This window comes from Cebus imitator, unplaced genomic scaffold (genome assembly GCF_001604975.1).
Source record: "Cebus imitator isolate Cc_AM_T3 unplaced genomic scaffold, Cebus_imitator-1.0 Scaffold3, whole genome shotgun sequence".
In the NCBI taxonomy this organism is placed as follows: domain Eukaryota; kingdom Metazoa; phylum Chordata; class Mammalia; order Primates; family Cebidae; genus Cebus; species Cebus imitator.
Window position 1 is genome coordinate 3,369,507 of NW_016107318.1, and position 23,016 is coordinate 3,392,522.

A 23,016-nucleotide genomic window follows, 5' to 3' on the forward strand; every position below is an offset into this window, starting at 1 on the left:
GCGCCCGGCCTGATTAGGCTTTTTCTTAAGGAAATGTCATGGGTGGTTTGATCTTCTATGTAGACAACTAAAACTTACACCATATCAATAATACGGCTATTTCGCTTTCTTACCATTTGTGTGTTCACCGGAGAACTTTTAATGTCCTTCAAGAGCTTTTCCTCTGCATTCACAATTTGGCTGTTTGATGCAAGAGGCCTAGGCTTTGGGTTATCTCAGCTTTTGACATGCGTTCCTCACTATGCTTAATCATCTCTAATTTTTTATTTAAAGTGACGTAAATGCAACTCTTCCTTCCAATTGAGTTCTTACTTACAGACCATTGTAGGGTTATTAACTGGCCTATTTTCAATATTATTGTGTCTCAGAAAATAGGGAGGCCTGAGGAGATGGAGAGAGACTGAGAAACAGCCAGTAGGTTCCACAGTCAGAACACACAACATTTATCAATTAAGTTTGCCATCTTATATGGGCATGGTTCATGGCACTTCAAAACAATCACCATAATAAGATCAAAGAACAGTAATCACATATTGTAATAACTAGTAAAGTGATCATAAAGAAGTCTGAAGTATTGTGAGAATTGCCAAAATATGACACAGACATGAAGTGAGTACATGCTCTTGGAAAAATGATGCCAATGGACTTGATTGACACTGGGCTGCAACAAACCATGAATTTGCAATATCTGCAAACTGCAATAAGATGAGGTATGCCTGTATCTTTTCTATTTTCTGAAGGACACAACACTTCCATTTTGACTTATTTTTCCTCTTTGTCTTATGTATTATTTACAAGGGTTTTCTCCAATGTTAGATAATTTTAATTTTAAAAAATTGTTATTTTTTGTTATATTGATATCTAATTCAATTCTCTGTGGTCAACAATATTATTTTATATTATGCATTATGACAAATAATATTTTGGCAACCTTATTTTGCATAACATATTTTAAAAATGGGGATGAAAATGAACAGATAGATTTGCAAAATGAGTGTTAGGCTCTTGCCTTATCAAAAATTAAAAGCTAAAATAGACTTGAACACTATACAATACTGTTTTTCACATAGTAATTAGTCTGATAGCAAGATGAACTTGTTGACTTATAGAGGAAGAAGCTATGAGTTAGTTGCCATTTCTTACTTAGATGTAATCGGAGACAAATCTCTATGAATGACTAACAAAATGTGCAAGACTAGGTGAAGTTGACATAACCAATGTAGGCTTATAGAAGGGATATCGTCTAAGTATAAGATACATATCTGACAGAGCTTAAACTGAATGCTGGGAAAGTTTGTAAGTTTTCAGTGCTATACCATGAAACAAAGGGGAAAGAAGTGATCCTAGTTTATATTTCTAAAAATGAAGACAAAATATCTAAATACAATAACTAGTATCATTCTTAAATGTAATAAATATAGAAGCCAAGGTTATAAGCACAAATTATGGAAGGAGCATGTCATCATGATACTATATACTGTTGGATAACAAAGATAATACAAAGTCATATTAGAATATAATCTGGAAACAGACGAGTCAATTTTTATTATATAGTAAAGAGAGTGCAATGTATTTGTGTAAATAAATGCACACACTTTTAGTAAGTGTAGAGTTGATGGGTTTTTTTTGAAAATATTTTATTGCATTCATGATGTATCTTAAAGTTTATGGCATCTTAAAATCAAGGAAACAAGGTCTTATTAATAAGTAAACCTGGATGGCAGTGATGAAGGTTTGGAAAAACTCATCAACATAAGAGAGACTTCAAAAACTGTTCTAAGTAAATTAGTGTATTTTGAATGTGAAAAAGATATTTTAAATCAGGAAAGAAATGAATGATTATGCAAAAATAATGATGAAACAACTTACTCATTTTAGGAAAATAGTTAGATTTCAACTTCACATTTTACACTGAAGAAAATTGCATATGATTTAGAGATTTTATTGTAGGAAAAAAGATAATACAAAAGTATTAGTAAACGTTTTTATAATCTTAAGAGTGTGAATGGTTTATAAATGTGATTCGACATCATAAGCAATAAAGGGAAAGAATGCAAGACATGATTACAAAGAAATCTCTGCAGCTTAGGAGGCAAACAAGTAAACAAAACATACTATACCACAAATAAAGTTAAAAACAATTTTAAGTTTAACATTTATATCATGTCAGTGAGAGGCAGTAGTGGATAATTGTGAAAAGGCTCTTGCAAATCTACAAGAAAATTAATAATGCCCAGGCAAAAGATATGAAGAGCCAGTTAGCAAAAGCAAACATACGAAATAAATGTCAGGTAAATATACAAGAAGGTCTGTCCTCAGTAGTATTAAAATACATAATCTCATCATGATTATAAAAATGAGATCTTACATTTTATCTATCAAATTGAAATTGTATGCAAAGAAATTGAGAAATATGCACATCTCATACACTAGTAAATATCTACAAGCTTCCTGAAGAGTAGTTTGGCAATGCTTATGAAGGTTTCATCGTTTAGAATAATATTTATGTTGTTTTTGTTAAGTAGCCATTACTACACTGAAGGAACTTTTCTCCTCTCTGATGTATTTTATTAATTGCATTTTTGGTATCTATTGACATAAGCACAAATTTTTTAGTAATGATAAAAAGGAAAATTAAAATATTCAACTATTATTGTACCTTTGTCTAGTTCTCTTTCAATGTCACATAATTTGTTTACAGTTTTTAGGCTAAAATGTTGTGTTTACATTCTAAATTTCTAACTCCTATAATTTTTTTAATAAACTGAATATTTTGTGATGTCATGTGCTTCTATCTCATTTAATAACTTTAATCCTAAATTCTACCTTAATATTATATGTCATCCCTATTTTCTTGTTCTGTTGAAATTTGCAAGGTTGCTTCCATTTAAAATTTAAGTATGTTTATTGTTAACAAAATATAATTGGATTTCGTTTGCAATCTAATCTGACATGTTGTGGGGACTTATATGGGGAAATATATGTCTTCCTCATTTAGTGTAACAGTTGACATTCTTGACTGCTATTCTTATTCCATCAAAATTATTTAACGATAGCTAATTTGTTTTTACTTAGTTAGAGTTTTGGTTTTTTTCTTAATATTAGACTTTGTAAGGTTACTTTATCTCTTTTTCCCTGTTTATTTTTTTTTAATTCAGTTGTGAATTTTCAGTACATTTCTCATTTCAGATTCTTATAATAAATTCCTTATTTTTGTCCTTTACTAAAATTAGATAACGAATCTTCTCTTTCCAATGTTTTACTCGCCCATTGCACTCAACCCTCACCCTAACTAAAGTAATATGAACTCTACTAGGTGCAGACTATTTATTTATTTATTTATTTATTTATTTATTTATTTTTTCTGAGACAGAGTTTCACTCTTGTTGCCCAAGTTGGAATGCAGTGGTACGACCTCAGCTCACCGCAAACTCCGCCTCCCGGGTTTGAGTGATTATCCTGCCTCAGCCTCCCAAGTAGCTGGTATTACAAGCATGTGCCACCATGCCCGGCTAATTTTGTATTTTAAGTAGAGATGAGGTTTCACCATGTTGGCCAGGCTGGTTTCAAACTCCTGACCTCAGGTGATCCACCCACCTTGGCCTCCCAGCATGCTGGGATACAGGTGTGAGCCACCTCGCCTGGCTGGTGCAGACTACTTATTAGTTTCTCCTTTCAACATGTATCCTATGAGAGTCCTAAATAGCACTTATGGTATGTGTTCATGGTCACACAGTTATCATTCATTTGAATTTATGTATGGCAGGACTTGTTGTCCACCAATTTTACCCCTCTGTCTAATCTTCCCCTATATACAGTTCTGTCTCCTGAATTCATTAGTATTTGGTTAGAATACCATCTTGAATATTTTCTTCACACACAGTGTATGAGTGATCTACTCTCTGAATCTGTGTATTTCTACAAATGTCTTCCATCCTGCTCAGAGAAATGTTTCTTTAGCAGGTTAGAGAATTATAAAGACACACTCATTTTATCTCAGTGACATACATGTTACTCTATTGTCTTTCAGTGATGTTAGCAAGAATCTGATACTATTCTAATAGTTTTTCCTTTATGAACTAGCAACATTTTTTGCAACTGAGAGTTGTAAGATTTTTCTCTCAATGATTTAATTTTCCCCATTGAACATGCATTACTTCAATGAATAAAAACAAAATTCAATAAAACTAGCTTCTCAAAAACAACTTCATAACTATCATGTAAGTTCCAAAGAGACTATGAACATTACTCATCTTTACTATAGCATTGACTGATAGATACAATGGAATGACAAAGTTATAGAGACTTTAATAGCTTGAAATAAATGTGTCAGAATTTTGTCCTAGCCTCCAATGAGCAAGACAAATGGTTTCCAGTGTGTACAAAGATAAGATTTTTTCTTTTCATTTCATTTACCTTCTCTACTTATACTTTGTTTTGTTTGGTTTTCTAATATGTGTATATTAATAGTTCTGACAAAGAGGATCAAAAAGTGATAGCAATATAAAATGGGAACATTTACTTAAGTGCTGTACTTCCCTCAGAAAATAAGTGAGTGTAAACAGAAACAGAGACAATTCTATACAGGTATTGTTAGGTTTTTTTTTCCTGGCTTATACATACTTTTAATGCCTGAGTCGTAGTCAAAGGAACATTTTTCCTTCAAAAATATCTTGACATGAACCTGCAGTTTCAAACACTTTAAAAATTCATTTCCACTGAAGATGTTGAAAAAGAATAATAAATACCCAGGACAAACATTTTATTCTTGTGTAACTCTGCTTTATTTACCTTGATAATTGTAACATTTTTCATTTGATGAATTTTACATTTCCTTTAATAGTTGAACTTAAGTTCACGGTCAAGGAAATGTGAATTTACACTATGTGCTTTATAATCAACAATGCCAATGTGAGAGCATGTCTTCAGTATTGGATTTCTATCTGTCTTGTTGATCAATAACACTGCACATGTGAGTGTATATGTGTGGAGGGATAGGTTATATATACACATGTAACTTATCCCTACACACATATTCTGTCCTACATCTAAAGATTCAGGTGCAAAAGCAATTTCCTGAGGGGAAGAAAGATGTAATTCTGTATCTTCCTTTTGGTACCTTTCCTTGTCTTGAAAAGAGCATGATAGTGCATCAGTTCCAGTGTAGAAACAGAAACTCTATTACTTGTCTTGACTGATTGAATCCATTCTAGATTCATTATAGTTCTTTTTTTCTTTCCCTTCTGCTGATCTTCCCCCTTATCGCCTTATCTCTATATTTACCAGGCTATTCACAAAATAAACCATAGAAAGTCCATAATTGAGAAGGCTAATGATGATTTTTTAAAGTTCCTTATAGTACTGATATAGAAAGAGAATTCCCAGTGCTGTTGAAAGCAAATGAGCCCAGCAGGCTGCAGTGGAGAAAAAGAGGGGAAAAAAAAAGCTGTTTGTGTTGCTCCACCTTTGACACAGAGGGCCTGCTTTACAAGGAATCACATAATGGTTATAGTCATTTTAGTGTTCAAATTTACAGAGCAATACTGGCAATCACGTCCAGAGGGAAAATGTGTACAGGAGTGATACTGCTGTGAAAGTTCTGTAGCTTTCAAGTTGTTATAATCAATTTAAGCCCAGCCAATAATATCTCAAGTGATACAAAAAGACAGAGATAATTATTTTTTCTTTTTTAGTTTTTTTTTTCTCCATCTTTGGTCAATAGATTAAAAATGAAATATAAACTAAAATCGTGTTAAGATTCTGGAATACCAGTGTCTTATGAAGGAAATAAACTTCTGTCCCAGGTAACATAATCATATGGTTTATAGTCCAAAATGTTTCATTACTAGGGGCTCAATATCACTCTTGACTTTGGAGAATTATATGTTCACTATTTACGTCTTATTAAGAAGCATACTTTATGATAAAGTACACTTCACTCTACAATGCTAAAAAATAACTTGGCCTTTGGAGTCAGACAGTCTTAAGTATGAAAACTGTGTCTGCCAGATTCTCTTTCTATGCTAGTATGATTTAACCCATCTGAGTTTTAGTTTCTTCCTAAGTAAAATGAAGACAATATCAATAATTGCATTGTTGAAACAATTAAGTAAAATAAAAAGTGCCATTTAACTGAGTGCTTGAAATACATGTTTTCCCCGAAATAATTCTTTCATACTATTGGATATAAATCTTGCTAACCCACTTGTTGATGTAACTCCAAAACAACTAAATGAGTAGCTAACCATCAACAACAGAAACAAACTGCCCACAAATATTTTGAAAATATATTTTGGACATAGGCATCTGTTTATTATTTTATCCGTCCCCCCGCCGTAGTTTACTGGCAAGTTGGGCTGAACCATGTGGAACCCCGAAGGCTTTTTCTGGTCCATGCTGAAAGCAAAATAGGTGGAGAGGCTTCCTTTGTCATTTTTCTCTACCTTCACATCCTACCCTCAATCCTCTGGACTTTATCACTTGATGGGTAAGAAGAAGCAAACTCAAGGAAGAAGATGCAAAGGACAACAAAAACCAAATGGGTGGGGAGGCAAAGCAAGAGCGCAGTAATGCTCACAGCCATGCTCTGTAAGCTGAGATGGAACCTGAGGACTTAGAAGGAGAGCAAAGGGATACATCCAGAGATGAAGTGCAAAAAAAACAAAAACAAAAAAACAAAAACAGCAGGGTTGCCCCTTTTCTCAGGAGCTGAGAAATACCATGCTCTTGAATCTGACTCATCCTCTGGAAGAGAAGGGATGAGCTTTCTCCCACAAATAGGCAATTCATGACTGTACGGTTGACTATGGAACTATTGACAAACCTATCTGAAATGTCCTCAGTTAATTAAGGCACATCAACTTTTTATGTCCAAAAGTGAATGCACCATCTTACCCTGCAAGAAAGCTCCTCCTTCCCTTCTCCCTGTCCTGGAGGTGGATCAGTTTATCCACCAGATCCCTCCAAGTCAGAACCAGGATTTTATTTTTGCTGCTCCTCGTTTTTCAGCCAACTCAAATATCCATTCAATCTCCAAGCCCACTGAATTTTAAGTATTATTTTATTATGAAAAATTTAAAATACAGACAAGCAAAATGTGATATAAATATTTGCATGTAGCCATCACCTGTTTAATCCTACCTGCCTTTCTTTTCTTTTCTTTTTTTTTTTTTTTTGGGGACAGAGTTTCGCTCTTGTTACCCAGGCTGGTGTGCAATGGCGCGATCTCGGCTCACCGCAACCTCTGCCTCCTGGGTTCAGGCAATTCTCCTGCCTCAGCCTCCTGAGTAGCTGGGATTACAGGCACGCGCCACCATGCCCAGATACTTTTTTGTATTTTTAGTAGAGACGGGGTTTCACCATGTTGACCAGGATGGTCTCGATCTCTTGACCTCGTGATCCACCCGCCTCGGCCTCCCAAAGTGCTGGGATTACAGGCTTGAGCCACCGCGCCCGGCCCTACCTGCCTTTCTTTATCTTTCCCAAATCCCTGACTTGTAACATCTACATATTTCTGAAATATTCCCTACCTCTTTCTCCTTGATTCTGCTTTGCTTAGCTCCTCAAGTCTTGTAATGTTCTACCAGAGCTGCTTGGGTCTTAGTTAGTTTTCTTCATATTTCAAAACATGTTTTGAAACTCAAATCCAATCATATTTCTCCACTACATAAAATCTGTTGATGGACATCCTTTACCCACTGAATATAATTCCAGATACTTGGCAAGCGTTTTCTCAGTTTCAGCCATGACTACCTACACAGAGTGTTGCCCTGAAGCTTCTACCCTCATGCCCACTGTCCACCAGTTCGATTCTCTTGTAAAATATGCTGCTCTTGCAGGCCTCCAGGCATTTAGGTAAACTTTTTCCTTTGCCAGATTGGATTGTGGGGAATCCTTTGTTTGTCTAAACTGTTGCTTATACTTCAATATCTGACTCAAACATCACTTCCTTTTCTAATGCTTCTCTGTCAATAATCTTTACCCCTTTATCTTGCAGATGAGCTAAGGAAGCCATTCCCTTGAGTTGCCACTGAACTACTAAATACGTCTTTTATTTGTGACACACACTACAGTCTAATAATTTGGGTGTTGGTACATCTTCTCCAGTAGCTATGGATCCCCTTAAGTTAGGAGCTGTGTGTATGCCTGTGTTCTTGCCATGCTTAACTCAGTGTACCAGAGGTGAACCAGGAAGAATTTTTGCTCAGAGAAGACCAAATATTTCTCCTTATTAAGAACTGTTAATAACATTTTAAAATGTATCTCTAATATAACTGTATCTCAAAGAATTTTTCATGGGACATCTTAAACTAAATACTTATTTTACAATCCACCAAGGAAGATTATAGAGTTAGTTACATGGATTAGGTAGTATTAACTGGTGAATTGATTTGAACATTGGAAATAAGAGTGCCCAAGAAGCTGACTTATATTTTTCTGTATTATACCCATCCAAAGAAACTTTCTCCTTGAAGATTAATTATTATGAAGTTGGACACTGGAAAGTTTAAGGCTATTTAAATAATTCTTATTTTCATATTACTCACAAAGATAATTTCTTGCCTATCTCCACTATCTTGAGGGAAGAGGGAGGTTACTTTCAGATAAGTGGTATTTTACTGAACAAGATTTGAGTTGGACCGTAAGGGAATTTGTCTATATCATATATCCAGCCCAGAAGATAGGGAGATAGATAAGGAAATATTTTTCTTTCCAAATTCTTGATAAGAAAGTGAAGAGGTCAAGCACTCAAAACCATACAGCAAGAAGAGACACAAAAATTAATTTCAACTTTTGTTTATTTCTACCTATTAATATATTGCCTAAGATCAGTAACAATATTTTAGAGTTAAGCAACATATTGGCAAGTTAATGTATTTTTACAAATAGTCAGTTAGGTGATATAAAGTAGTTCATTTTCTTGGATCCCAACCAATACGTCAGACCTCATGAGTTCTTTTCCTCTATATTTTTGCGTATCATTTTCGCAGCTATAGCCCACAAGGGATACAATCCTCATCGTCCTCTCTATTACCAATAACTGATCTGAGAGCCAATTTCTTTTAAAGTTTAATATAAACTTCTCCCAGAATGCCATGAAGGGAGTCAAATTTAAAGATAAAAATGAAAACTTTTATTTTAATAAAAACTCAATTATATGCTTCTGTGGTAACTTGCTTTTAGAATGTGAACTCTGACAGCAGGGCACAGATTCTGACTTTTTGATTAATTTTTACTTATTTCCCAGTATAGACATATTCACATTTGGGAACTGGGAAAGTCCATAAATATTTGAGTAACTGAATGATTGAATGAAACCTAATATGGTTGAACTATTTTGCTTATGTTCAATTTGTGAGACACTCTCAGCTAATTTTAAGAAACTAATTTAATTTGTATTTTATGCATACATAGACATATATATCTACTTTCTGAGTATATATAGCCATATAGAGTTGCATAATATATTTATTCATATAAAATAGGTAAATTAATCAAATACATACATGTTAATAAAGTATTAACTCTTCAGCATTTTATAGAAGACCACTCACAATTTATCTTACTTTATTGTCATATTTCAGCAAATTTCCTTACGTACTCCAACTCCCATATGCTGTGCATTAGGGGCATTTGACCAGTGCCTGGCTGGACAAAGTGTCTTAAATATGCTTTTAAAATTTCTAAAATTTTAAATCTTTTAGGTGACTGTGTACTTACTGGTACCACAGGCTACCTGATACCACCTTCTACTGTCTGACTCTGATGGAATCAAACTTTTACATTACCTGCCTGGCCTATACAAGGTTTTGAGAACTTAACCTTCTTTGTTGTTTCATTATCTCAAAGTTGTTGGTCTCCAGGAGAAGCTCAAAACTCTTCCCTTGCTGCTCTGCTCTTCTGTTTTGCCAATAATAAATCAGGTCAAATGCTAGAGATTAAAATTTTCACGGGAACTTGGGATTTCCACTCAACCTGCCAGGAAGGTATCAATGGTAAAGTGAAAAGCCATCTGACACCACAAGGAAAAAACATCTTAGGTGTGATGCCTGTGCTCGCTCTGCACTATTTTTCTCGTCAGTTACAGATAATAATACCTACCACCTAGAGCTTCTATAAAGCATTAAGCAAACTAATATTTATAAAGCATTTGGAATAAATCTTCAACTTTTAGTAATTACTGTATGTAAGCAATAGCCAGTATATTAATTAAATGTTACACAACTCACCCTTTAAAAAGAAGTTAAGCCTGGTTTGAATAAAATGAAGAATAATGATTCAAGACATTTTTCAAACCTGACTTGTGATTCCCCTATGATTTCTCTCTGTGCTCCCCTATTAGGCTCCTTACAATCTTCAGAATATCCCAGTCACTTTTCTGCCTGCACTTTTGTGCAAAATTTTTTATTCCTTTAGTTTCCTTTCTTCTTCTCTTTCTCTCTGATCTTATCTATCCAATATTCTCCAGTTGAGTCTATCAGTTTTCTAGAGCTGCCATAAAAAATTATGACCAAATTAGTGGCTTAAAATATCAGAAATGTATTCTCTCACAGCTCTGGAAGCTGAAAGTCTGAAATCAAGGTGTCAGCAGAACCATGCTCCTTAAAAGGGTCTAGGGAAGAATCCTTCCTTGCCTCCTCTAGCTTTTGTGGTTGCCAGCTATCCTTGTCATTCTTTGGCTTGCAGTTACATCTTTCAATCTCTGCCTCTGTCTTCACAAAACCTTCTCTTCTGTGTCTCTATATCCAAATATTCCTCCTTGTATAAAGATGTCAGTCATTGAATTAGCGCCCACCATAATCGAGTATGACCTTGTTTTTGTTTAATTACATATGCAAAGGCCTATATCAAACAATGTCCCATTCATAGACACCATGTGGTTAGGACTTGAACTACGCTTTTTAACCCACAACAGGGTTTCATGTCGCTGGAAAATATTCTTCTCCACCAGACCATTATGATCATCTCTGAGAAACACTTATTTTCTAATCAGTTTTTTAACAGATAATATAAACCTGCTTTCTGATGTTTAAAAATGGTTTATGAACCGTTATCTTCTCTGATAAATTATATTGTAAGGGTTTAAAGGTAAACACTATATTATTTACCTTTTTATTGTTCGCATTGTATACTCTTCTGTGGAACAATAGAATGCATATAGTTATAAACAATTGCATTAATGAATACATGAAAAGATTACAGCCCTAGTAATGCAAAATTATTCTATGGAACAATAGATGAAAATAAATAGTGCATGATAAGAACATGTCAATTTGTAATCTCTGACTGTTCATTTTTAATTTATGTTGTGCTTTTGACGGATTATGTAGAGCATATAAATTCAAACAGCATGTATTTATTGACATGGTTATAATTAAATTACATATAAAAATTTGAAAGGTATTACTTAATTATGTCTAGTGCTTTTAAAGTAAGAGATCCTATTTTGCTTTGCAACTACAATAAAGGTCTCATATTATAAACAAGAATAAGACAAGTGTGGAATATGGGTACTTTAGTACTAAGGATTTTAGATATAAACATTGTATACCTCAAACTGTTTAACAGTCAAAATTCCAAAATACTGTTGGAAAATAGTAGAAATGTATGTCAATTATGTAAAAATAATATTTTAAATTGATATGCCCACAGATGATAATGAATGTGAAATTTTTGTTCAGACCTGTGGCGAAAATGCTAATTGCACTAACACAGAAGGAAGTTATTATTGTATGTGTGTACCTGGTTTTAGATCCAGCAGTAATGAAGAAAAGTTTATCACTAATGATGGAACCTTCTGTATAGGTAAGTTTGGTTATCTAAGTTAGAATTCGTACATATCTTTTATTGTTTACTACCTCCAGGGATTAAATATATGCAAACCAAATTCTGCCAGACCTAGGTGCTGGGTAATTTAATATCAGAACTTTCATAAATGTCTTTATTTCTCCATTGTTTTATAGTTTATGGGCTATTTATCCAAGAATATAATAATTTTTGTTTGAATTTTTGAGAAAATCAGTTTGCAAAAAGTAAAATGAGAGAGAAATATTCATGGAGCCCTGAGATCTGGCATAGTGGCAAACAACAGAATAAATATTTACAGTTTAGAATAATATACTACTTCAAGAAAATTGTCATTTGCATTAAAAGATATTAGTGACTTTGTAAATATGCACTCTGTGATGGGTTCTACATTTTTTTCAAACAATAATTATTTATAAAATAATTGTTCTAGTGGTTTTACTTCTGCTTTGATAAAAGTTAGTTACATTTCAGATATGCATTAAGCTCTTCTGAACACTGGAGTCAGCAAATTATTTATAAAATCATGTCAGAGTTGCTAAAAAAGTCCTTTGTAGGGAAAATAATTTCCATGTAATTTTTAAGTGATGGTTCACTTTTTGTGGGTCTGAAGGGAGTACCTAGATGACTTTTTAAAATATCCTTCTATTGTAATTTGATCATGTGTGTGATTTATCAGATCCTAGATAATTGGATTACAGCCTGAGAAAAAAGAGTTATTTAGAAACTTCAATACGTGAATAATTTTCAGAAGCAAATTCTCTGGAGCCAAAGACTTTAACTTTGAAAATAAACTTTAAATCATCTTAATCATGGTTTCTAAAAAATATTCAGCTTAGCAATAACTCTTATAATTATGATTAGTAATCTACAAAATTAATAGGTACACTGAGGCCCTGCAAATGAAATCATGTAGCCAAAGTTAGACATGGGACTAGAATTCAGGAACCTACATGTAACATAGACAAGGGTAATGTGCCACTTCTAAATGATATTGCTAGATAAAAGAGATATTCAAGTTCATCGAGATTACACTAAAGCCTTTGATTAGTGCCCTAGTGAGACTTAAAAAAAAAATTTTTTTTGAGATGGAGTCTTGCTCTGTCACCCAGGCTGGAGTGCAGTGGCACAATCCCGCCTCACTGCAACCTCCACCTTCCAGGTTCAAGAAATTCTCCTGCCTCAGCCTCCGGAGTAGCTGGGACTACAGGTGATTGTCACTATATCCAGTTAACTTTTTGTATTTTAGTAGAGATGGGGTTTCACCATGTTGTCCAGGCTGTTCCCAAACTTCTGGGCTCAGGCAGGCTACTCGCCTCAGGCTCCCAAAGTGCAATGATGGTAAGCTATGAGGCAGTGTTCAAAAAATTTTTCTGTGAAATATCTGTATTAAAGAAATCATCCAGTCTTGGGTACCTGTGCTTCGCAGCATTTACTCTGCTATGTTAAAAAGGAAGATTTTATTCTCCTCATTTTATTGACAAGGAAAGTAAAGGGCTAGTCTAGATTCATACATTTTGGATAAAGGTAAGACTAGACTCACAGTCTTGCGTCTAAAAAACCTTTGTTATTTCCACAGGATACTTAAATGTGTAGACCATTTAAATATCACTTTGATCTGAATAATGCAAATATAGTGGATCAAATTTTGCAAGAGTAAAAAATATTTAAAATATGAGAAAATAATGCTATTAGTGTTGAACGGTAATTTTACCTTCAGTGTTTGCAGAAAAAAAGTTTTATTGCAATATAGCATAACAACATACTCAGGAAATAGGAATCAATGAGATTCTGCCCAGAAGACTAACAGTACTTCCCTGTTTGTTCTTCTCAAGCCTGTATTCTTGTTCCTAGTCTTAGAATGTCATATAATGTGCTTTTTACCTTTAGTTGTTCAGTTCTAGTATGCAGCCCTGCAAGCTTTAGGGCAGATGTTCCAGTCAGTGAAGAAGCCTAACTTGTAACATCTTAATCACTGTAATTTAATACAATTTTAACTGTGCTCTCCATTCCCTAATGTCTCTTGTCTGCAGAAGACATCTGTCTTTTTATCTGATCATGTTTACTTTTAATAACCCTCAATTCACAAAGGGCTATATTTCTCTGTTCATGTTCCTTGAAGTAGAGAATTTCTACATTAGGAAACACTGAATCGTAGATACAGAGAAAACACAAACATACAAAGATGACTCAATGGCAAAATTTTATGGGGGTAGTAGATTTATAATTGAAGACTCTTTCTCTTTTGATAGTCAATTTCTATTGAGATAAGGTGGAATGAGCCTAAGTTTGTGCTAATTCACTTTTTAGCTATTTTAAGTAGTCAGTAAACACACTAACCGTACTAAAGCCTAATATCCAATTTTGAGTCCTTCTGTTTCTACCTGTTTTGTTTGATGGATTTTTCAGTGAAAAACTCATTCTCTAGAAAAATGCTATTTCTCATCAATTTTTGTTCTTAAGGATTAAACTTTTTTGAGAAGCAGTGTAGCTATTTGTTTTTAGTTCAGTCCTATAGTAATTTTTGTTGCACAATATCGTAATCCTCAGGGAATTTAAACAGAGAAACATAAATCTGTTCCTTTTTGCATTAGCATATTGCCTTATAGTATATTGCTCCTGATTTGAAGTTTTAGCTTATCCTTAAATCTGACATTTCTGGTAATTATACTCATGAAAATCTCTATGAATAAAAAAATGGAAGACTTGATATAGGGCAAGAAATGACCCAAGCAAATTTTTTTTACCTTTAGTCCATATTCAAATACTATTTTTCACACATAAGATCATTTTGCTGCAGAAGGCGCTGGTTGAGATTTGGCACTACACTGTGAGATTTTCCACTACCCCTTGGAATCACAGTAAAACAGAACTTCAGAAGTCCAGCTCCTGGAAACCTAGTTACACACCAGGATTTCACAAATGGAGAAGCTGAGGCCTCCAATACTAAAGTGTAAAATTAATCTACCAAAATTAATAGAAGAGAGGAATCCCTTCAAATTTCCCACGTGTTTTAGAGCATTGTTTACTGTTTATAGGGTCCTACTGCCTTGAGTACTTGATGATAATTGTAGATTATTTTTCTAGCTTTGAATTATATTAAATTTTGTCTCTGAAAATTATTTACTATAATTGAACATTTTATCTTTGGTAGTCTGTGAGTTACACATTAGAAAACTATTATTGATAATTATATGAATAATAATTATTATAAGAAGAATAATTATAACCATCATATGACCATGTTTTGAAAGAAGATTATGATAAAATCTTGCAGAATTGGCTAATTATACACATGAAAAACAAGCATAATGTTGTTATTATTATTATTATTACTGAGTTGAGGTCTCATTCTGTTACCCAGGCTGGAGTGCAGTGGTGCAGTTATGGTTTACTGCAGCCTGGAACTGCTGGGCTCAAGTGATCTTTCTGTCTTAGCTTCCTGAATAGCTGGGACTACACTACACATCACCTTGTCTGGCTAATTTTTAAATTTTTTTTGTAGAGACAGGGTCTTGCTATGTTGCCCAGCCTGGTCTCAGATTCCTGGAATCAAGTGATTCTGCTGCCTCAACTTCCCAAAGTGTTAGGATTACAGGTGTGAACCATCATGACTAGCCAAGCATCACCTATTAATAAAAAAGTAGCAAATGAGTTAAGATCGTTAATGATATGCTTGCATTTAGTGATATGAAATTATTAATTTAAAATCAAATGATAAGTCTGTAGTGAGGAAAGTGGGTCAATCAGTAAATCTGGTCTGTCAAATCTAGCCTGACTTAAATAATTACCTAACAGCAATTTAGCTTTCATTAAGATAGGAAAGAGCTTCTTTTCTTTTATAGATTTGGAGATTACCAAGACACGGTAACCTAGAAAAACACCCTTTGTTTATCTGTATCTTCAAACCTACTTAGTCACAGGCTCCTGCTATTATGAAAACATGCAATATGAGTAGAATCACCAGTCCTGATTTTCCAGTTACCATATCAGGTGGTATGGTATATCCTAGGCACTACTGCAACCACCTTCCCTTACATTTTCTTATTTGTTCATGAGGTAGAACTCTTTTGAGTTAGAAGGTGTCTTTTTAAGATATGACCCAAGGTCATCACACAGCTAATGGGACTTTTCCTGCAGGAAAAGGAAATGGTAGGTTCTAGCCATTTGGACCTGTAAGAGATTGCAAGAGAAATTAATGTGGATCTTGCTGCAAAACAACAGGCACATTCATTGTAGCCAAGCCAGTTTCACTGGACGTTTAAGTTCAAAGTGCAAGAAGGAGGATAGAAATTGAGTTCGTGGAGCCAAGATTTTTATGTTGTTCAGAGATTGGGTTTGGGATGAAGTTTTAAAGAATGTTGCACATTTAAAGGGTTTGAAATTGAGAGAAATCACCACCTTGTATACTGTTACCCAAAGAAGGCATCTAAACTGCAAAACAAGGGTATTCAACGAACATAGTATTTTTCTGGCTCATGAAATAATTTTTTTTTGTTTATGATATTTCACAGGTCTGTTCACACTTTCATTGGGGCATTTTCCCAGTTGGAGCATAACTTTTGGTACTTCAACAGTTCTTGAAAACACTCATCTTTGCTTTAGTCCTACGTATTTTTCTCACTTCATTGATTTCATGAAAAGGGACAACCCTAGTCTGCACTACCACCTGAGTGCTTCTGTCTTTAGCCCAGTCTCGAATGTTTTCTTTGATGGTTCGTCATATCCCAAGGTTGACCTGCCACTACGTGTCCCCTACTTTATTTTTGTGGGGTGTTAGTTCCTGAATACAAACAGAAATGAAAGGGTGAGGGTGCTACAGGAGCATTTCTGCTTCTTTAGAAGTGGTGCTCTCAGATTGCAGGGTAGTACAGATTATGAATATATAGACTTGTCAGAAGAACAAGAGCTTTTCTAACCTTCTTTCAGGCCTGGGCCATTAACTGACCTCTTAACTCTGGTACCATCACCTTTCTGGTGAATGGAACTTTCTTTAAGATTCTAGCAAGAAGCTCACTTTTAATTTTTGAATTTGGTGGTGTGAATTTGGATGTGTTTCCTAGATCTTTGTTGGATTTTTGAGTGAGAAATTAGAAACAGCTGTATTTAAGACAACTAGCTAAATGATATTTTAAATTAGACTTATTACTCACCCTTTTGCTACAGCAAACAGTATTATGTCACCCTATTAGTTTTAAATAAATCTAATGTTCATTTATTAATTTAACAGAAAGTATCTTTAAGATGTCAGAGCTGGGGTAGAAACAAAAATTTTTGCATTAATTCAAGGTAACGATCTAGACTCTTCAATTTTTCTTAGAATCTTTTTTTTTATAGTGGTAGATTACTTATACTGTACTTATAATGTAAAGCATATTTCACTGTAGTAAGTAAAGTTTTAATTAAGAATATAAATTATGTAGACTTAAAGCCCATCACCTTTATTACAGCCTCAATACATAGCTTTTGAGAATGTAAGACTTAATTCTGTCTAATGTATTACTTTATCTGTGACGTGTATTAAGAACAACAGTGAAATAAAACCTGAGCAAAAGTAATAAGTTCTAATAAAATTTAAAGGAAATTCAATCACACATTCTGCTACATCTTAGTTTTTTAGGTTAACTTACATGCAAAAATGAAGTTTTGGAAAGAAATTAGGTCATTCTTTTATCCTCCAGATTACACTGAGTTGCTGAAATCATTTTCATTTAATAATAGAAAACAAATAAGTTTAAATGTGTTCCTTAAATTGGGTCTTTGTCAAATTAGGACTAAATGTTCTATCATCCATAGTGGAAATTACTGTAATGATTTTGTTGATTAATCATGCAATTCAGAAAGCAATTTGAGAGTTTGGCCCATGAATAATATTTTAAATACTCTGTCAAAAATTGATTGGCGATACTAAAGTTAAAAAATATATGCAGCAGCCGGGCGCGGTGGCTCATGCCTGTAATCCCAGCACTTTGGGAGGCCGAGGCGGGCAGATCACGAGGTCAAGAGATCGAGACCCTCCTGGCCAACATGATGAAACCCCGTTTCTACTAAAAATACAAAAATTAGCTGGGCATGGTGGCCAGCGCCTGTAGTCCTAGCTGCTCGGGAGGCTGAGGCAGGAGAATTGCTTGAACCCGAGAAGTAGAGGTTGCAGTGAGCTGAGATCATGCCACTGCACTCCAGCCTGGCACCCAGCGACAGAGCGAAACTCTGAAAAAAAAAAAAAAAAAAAAAGTATATGCAACTAAGTTTGTTCTGCCATTGTCTAAACGATAGTATTTCTCTTGTTGTCTTGTAAAATTTGTCATGAAACTGCTAACTATAACACTATTTTCAACAAAGTAGCAAGCGTATGAGCACTAACAAATTTTTTTACAAATATTAATATTTCCAGATATAGACGAGTGCAGTGAATCACCTGTCTGTGGTGATCATGCCGTATGTGAAAATGTCAATGGTGGATATAACTGCTCCTGCAAAGAAGGTTATCATATATCCACAGGAAAATCACAGTTCACACCTGGTGATGGCACTTATTGCCAAGGTAAATTACATTATCAAATTTTCTGTATGATCAAAAAACTACATAAAATATGTAGTACACAGTTGTGAAATATCATAGAGCTACATCTTCCAAGAAATGTGCCTGTGTTTTTTATCTTTTATGGAATAAAGAAGTAAAGCCTATTTTTTATTTAATCAAAATTGTAGATAACATATTTTATGTAACTAACATCCCTGGTCCTTAAAACTCCTTTATTTCATTTTCTGTAAAATACTGTACATTCTAAAACTGAAGAGAGAATTCAGGTGTTAGAGAATGTTCTCTTAATATTTAAATAAGTGAGTAAGATCATTGGGATTGATATAATCTGCTTAGGAAAAAATACTTTTTTAACCTTACTGTATAATCTATTTTCCTTTTCTACAGAAAATGTGAATGCAAACTGCCATTTAGATAATGTCTGTATTACTGCAAATATTAATAAAACTTTAACAAAAGTAAGTAGAACAGTTAACAATTTATTTTATTTTGACGTTTTGGTTTCAGCTAGAATGCTTTCAATGTCACACATTTCAAGAAGAGTAAACAGCAGTCGAACGTTAGGGAAAGTTGAAAACATTTACATATAGAGATCTAACCAACATGTTTGCATCAAATATAGGGTAAATATGAAACTCCCGAAATTATTCAAGAGGCTTTTTATGTATTTAATATGCTACATTTTCATTACTCCATATGTTAGACATTTCTTTTTATGTAAAAAAGTCGATTAGAAAATAGTAAAGAAATACTTTGACTCTAGACACGTCCCACATTCTAAGTAGACATAATTGAATGCACCAAGATTTGGTATCTCAAAGTGAACATTTCAAAGAGCAAATGAAGTAGGTCATTTATGAAATAATTGTCATGTGATTAAAAATATGATTCTCAACATGAATAATCAACTACCAGTTTAAAACAAATTTTCGTTTAATCACATTGTAAAGAATTTTTCTGGTTCATTAAAATCTAATTTAAAATATTATCATTTATTGCTTAGGATATCAATATTTATAAGTACTAAGTAGTTTATTAAGGTAGATTCATTGGCTATGATATAATTCTATATTGAAGAATAGTAAGCTATTTTGAAAGCTCATCTTTAAAAAAGTATTAATTCAAACATGCTCTGTTTCTTTTCTAAAGTAATGTCAATGCTTTTAAGGTATTTGCTAATCTCTTGTAAATAAATTCAGGTTTCAGTGATGCATGTGATGGTTTAGGTTTATTAGTCTGATATTATTTATGTGTACAGCAAGAAAATCAACCTCAGAATAAATTTAATGTATGTTTTATTCTTGTAAAACTCCAGTAGAACTGTTATAGTTTCCTTTATGTGGACTTATTTTTTTCTCAGATCAGACCTATAAAAGAACCCATGGTTTTGCTGCAAGAAGTCTATAGAAATTCTGTGACAGATCTTTCACCAACAGATATAATTACATATATAGATATATTAGCTGAATCATCTTCATTACTAGGTTACATGAACAACACTCTCTCAACCAATGATACTCTTTTTAATTCAACTCTAACTGTAAGTATGTTCAGCTTTAACTCTTAATATCATTAAGCTTTGAATTTTTCCTTTCATCTGTGATTAGTGTAGGATTCAACGCTTCTAAAAGACATACTTTTTTTTCAATAGGAATTTGTAAAAACCGTGAATAATTTTGTTCAAAGGGATACATTTGTAGTTTGGGACAAGTTATCTGTGAATCATAGGAGAACTCATCTTACAAAACTCATGCACACTGTTGAACAAGCTACCTTAGGGATATCCCAAAGCTTCCAAAAGACCACTCAGTTTGATACCAATTCAACGGATATAGGTAAGAAACAAGGGTCCATTTCAAAGTAATAGTGTTTTCCAAATAAGCCGTTTTCAAAGGCTGGGGTGAGGGTTACGAGGCATGGTGTTAGTAGTCATTAAATTAAAAGTCATTTTATCAGTGTAGAAATGAATGGGGATGCATATTGCAAGAGCAATGTGAATAAAGTACTAGTAAAAAGGATAAATACAAAAGCGTTGTCTCCTTCCTGTCATGTCCACCTCTTCTGATTCCCAAACTGCTCAGCAATTAAACAGACAGAGTACATTACTTCCTTGTCATTTTGAGTCCGACATCTCATGACTTATTAGGGTCTATCTTGACCAATGATCTTTTGGATATAGTTTATTTATTTATTTATTGAGACAAAGTCTGACTCTGTCACCCAGGCTGGAGTGCAGTGGTGTGATCTCAGCTCACTGTAACCTCCACCTCCTGGGTTCAAGCGATTCTCCTGCCTCAGCCTCCTGAGTTGCTGGGATTACAGATGTGTGGCACCACACCTGGCTAATTTTTGTTCTATTGGTAGAGACGGGGTTTCAGCATGTTGGTCAGACTGGTCCCGAAACCCTGGCCATCCACCTGCTTCGGCTTCCCAAAGTGTTGGGATTACAGGCATGAACCACCATGCTGCTGGATATTACATATTTAAGCTTCTATTTAGGAGTCCTTTGCATGTTGATAATATAAAGCAATTAACATAGAAAATTAAAATGTTTCTTGCTTTATGCAAATTTATGCTTAAAATATTCAGAACCTTGTATCAAATTGAAGATGCCTATAAAGTTTTTCTGAGGAAGCAAGGTAAGTTTGCTAAAATAATCATTGCATATATCTTTATTACATTTTCTTGGTAGCATTCTACTGTGCAACAGTAGATTTACAAAAATCTGATTGGGATTCATCATCTACTCTAAATCAAGGTTTCAAGCATTATGACTAATATATAGGTGCTCTACATTTTTATAATGTTTCTGCATGAAAATGGTGATAATACAGCAGGCCAAAGTAATTAGCATGCAAATGTTTAATTAAGTCACTCAGTATTAAGTTATAGACACTATACTATAAGACATTGTAGTTTCTTGTCTTTGCTTTAGTAATCACAATTTTGTAGCTTCCTTGGTTACACACACATATTATATTTTATTTTATTCAAACAAGGTTAAATTAAACAGTGAGTGCCATACTGAAATTAGAAAATTGAAACTTGAGTCAGATTTTTAACATATATATTATATTGTCCATACATGTTAAGAATATGTTCATTCTACTGGCTATAAATAAGTTAAAACACAATAATGATGGATCAAATTGTCTCTAAGCTAATTATTTATGATGTACATTGATTAAACTAATGTCAATTTTTTTATTTTCATGATTTTTTTTCAGCTCTCAAAGTTTTCTTTTTTGATTCATATAACATGAAACATATTCATCCTCATATGAATATGGACGGAGATTATATAAATATACTACCAAAGAGAAAAGCTGCCTATAACTCAAATGGTAGGACTTTAACAATTGAATAGACAATATATCAATGAATTTGCAATACTTATCATGCATTTGATTATATCATATGTACATGTAACGTGTAATTCCCTATAAAAATATTTGATGTCTGTACAGTATACAGAATATTCGTATTCTTACTTGAGATTCCCATTCTGATATAAATACCTGGGGAGAATTTTAGCTGACAATATCTGGGTCCTTGTCTTACCTCCAACTTTTGTTACTGTCTTATATTTTTGAGATTCTAATAAAAATATACAAAAGAACTCTGATTTTACTACTCCTTATACAACAAAGTGAATACATTTGCAGTTCCTTTAATATTTCTTCCTCAGTATCCATCATATTCTTCATCAGGAGACAAAATTTGTGATTGTGTGAGGAAGAAAAGTATATTTTTTTAAAGTAGTTTTTTTTTTTAATTTCTGCTTTAAGTTCTGGGAAACATGCATAGAATGTGCAGGATTGTTATATAGGTATACATGTGCCATGGTGGTTTGCTGCAGCTATTGACCTGTCCTCTAAGTTCCTTCCCCTTGCCCCTACCTGCCAGCAGGCCCTAGTGTGTAATGTTCCCCTCCCTGTGTTCATGTGTTTTCATTGTTCAATACCCACTTATGAGTGAGGAAATGCACTGTTTAGCTTTCCGTTCCTGTGTTAGTTTGCTGAGGATGATAGCTTCCAGCTTCATCCATGTCCCTGCAAAGACATTGGGTTGGTTCCACAACTTTGCTATTGTAAATAGTGCTGCAGTAAACATACGTATGCCATGTCTCTTTATAGTAGAATGATTTATAATCCTTTGGGTAAGTACCCAGTAATGGGATTGCTGGGCCAATTGATATCTCTGGTTCTAGATCCTTGAGGAATCACCACACTGGCTTCCACAATGGTTGAACTAATTTACACCCCACCAACAGTGTAAAAGGGTTCCTATTTCTCCCCAGCCTTGCCAGCATCCGTTGTTTCTTTACTTTTTAATAATCACCCTTCTGACTGGCATGAGATGGTATCTCCTTGTGGTTTGGATTTGCATTTCTCTAATGATCAGTAATGTTGAGCTTTTTTTTCATGTTTGTTGCCTGCATAAATGTATTCTTTCGAGAAGTGTCTGTTCATATCCTTTGCCCACTTTTTGATGGGGTTGTTTGATTTTTTTCTTGTAAATTTGTTTAAGTTCCTTATAGATTTTGGATATTAGACCTTTGTCAGATGGGTAGATTGCAAAAGTTTTCTCCCATTATGTAGGTTGTCTGTTCATTCCAATGCTCCTTTCTTTTGCTGTGCAGAAGCTCTTTAGTTTAATCAGATCTC

General features: G+C 34.0%; 1 protein-coding gene across 1 annotated transcript in view; it reads left to right on the forward strand.

The window, feature by feature from the left end:
- ADGRL4 (adhesion G protein-coupled receptor L4) overlaps positions 1-23,016 on the forward strand; it is a 116,573-nt gene that overhangs the window by 48,712 nt on the left and 44,845 nt on the right. Inside the window, exons 3-8 of the mRNA XM_017531059.2 lie at positions 11,653-11,805; positions 18,200-18,349; positions 18,737-18,807; positions 19,710-19,889; positions 20,001-20,184; positions 21,577-21,693. Coding sequence (XP_017386548.1) covers positions 11,653-11,805; positions 18,200-18,349; positions 18,737-18,807; positions 19,710-19,889; positions 20,001-20,184; positions 21,577-21,693 — 855 coding nt within the window. The remainder of the gene's footprint in view (positions 1-11,652; positions 11,806-18,199; positions 18,350-18,736; positions 18,808-19,709; positions 19,890-20,000; positions 20,185-21,576; positions 21,694-23,016) is intronic.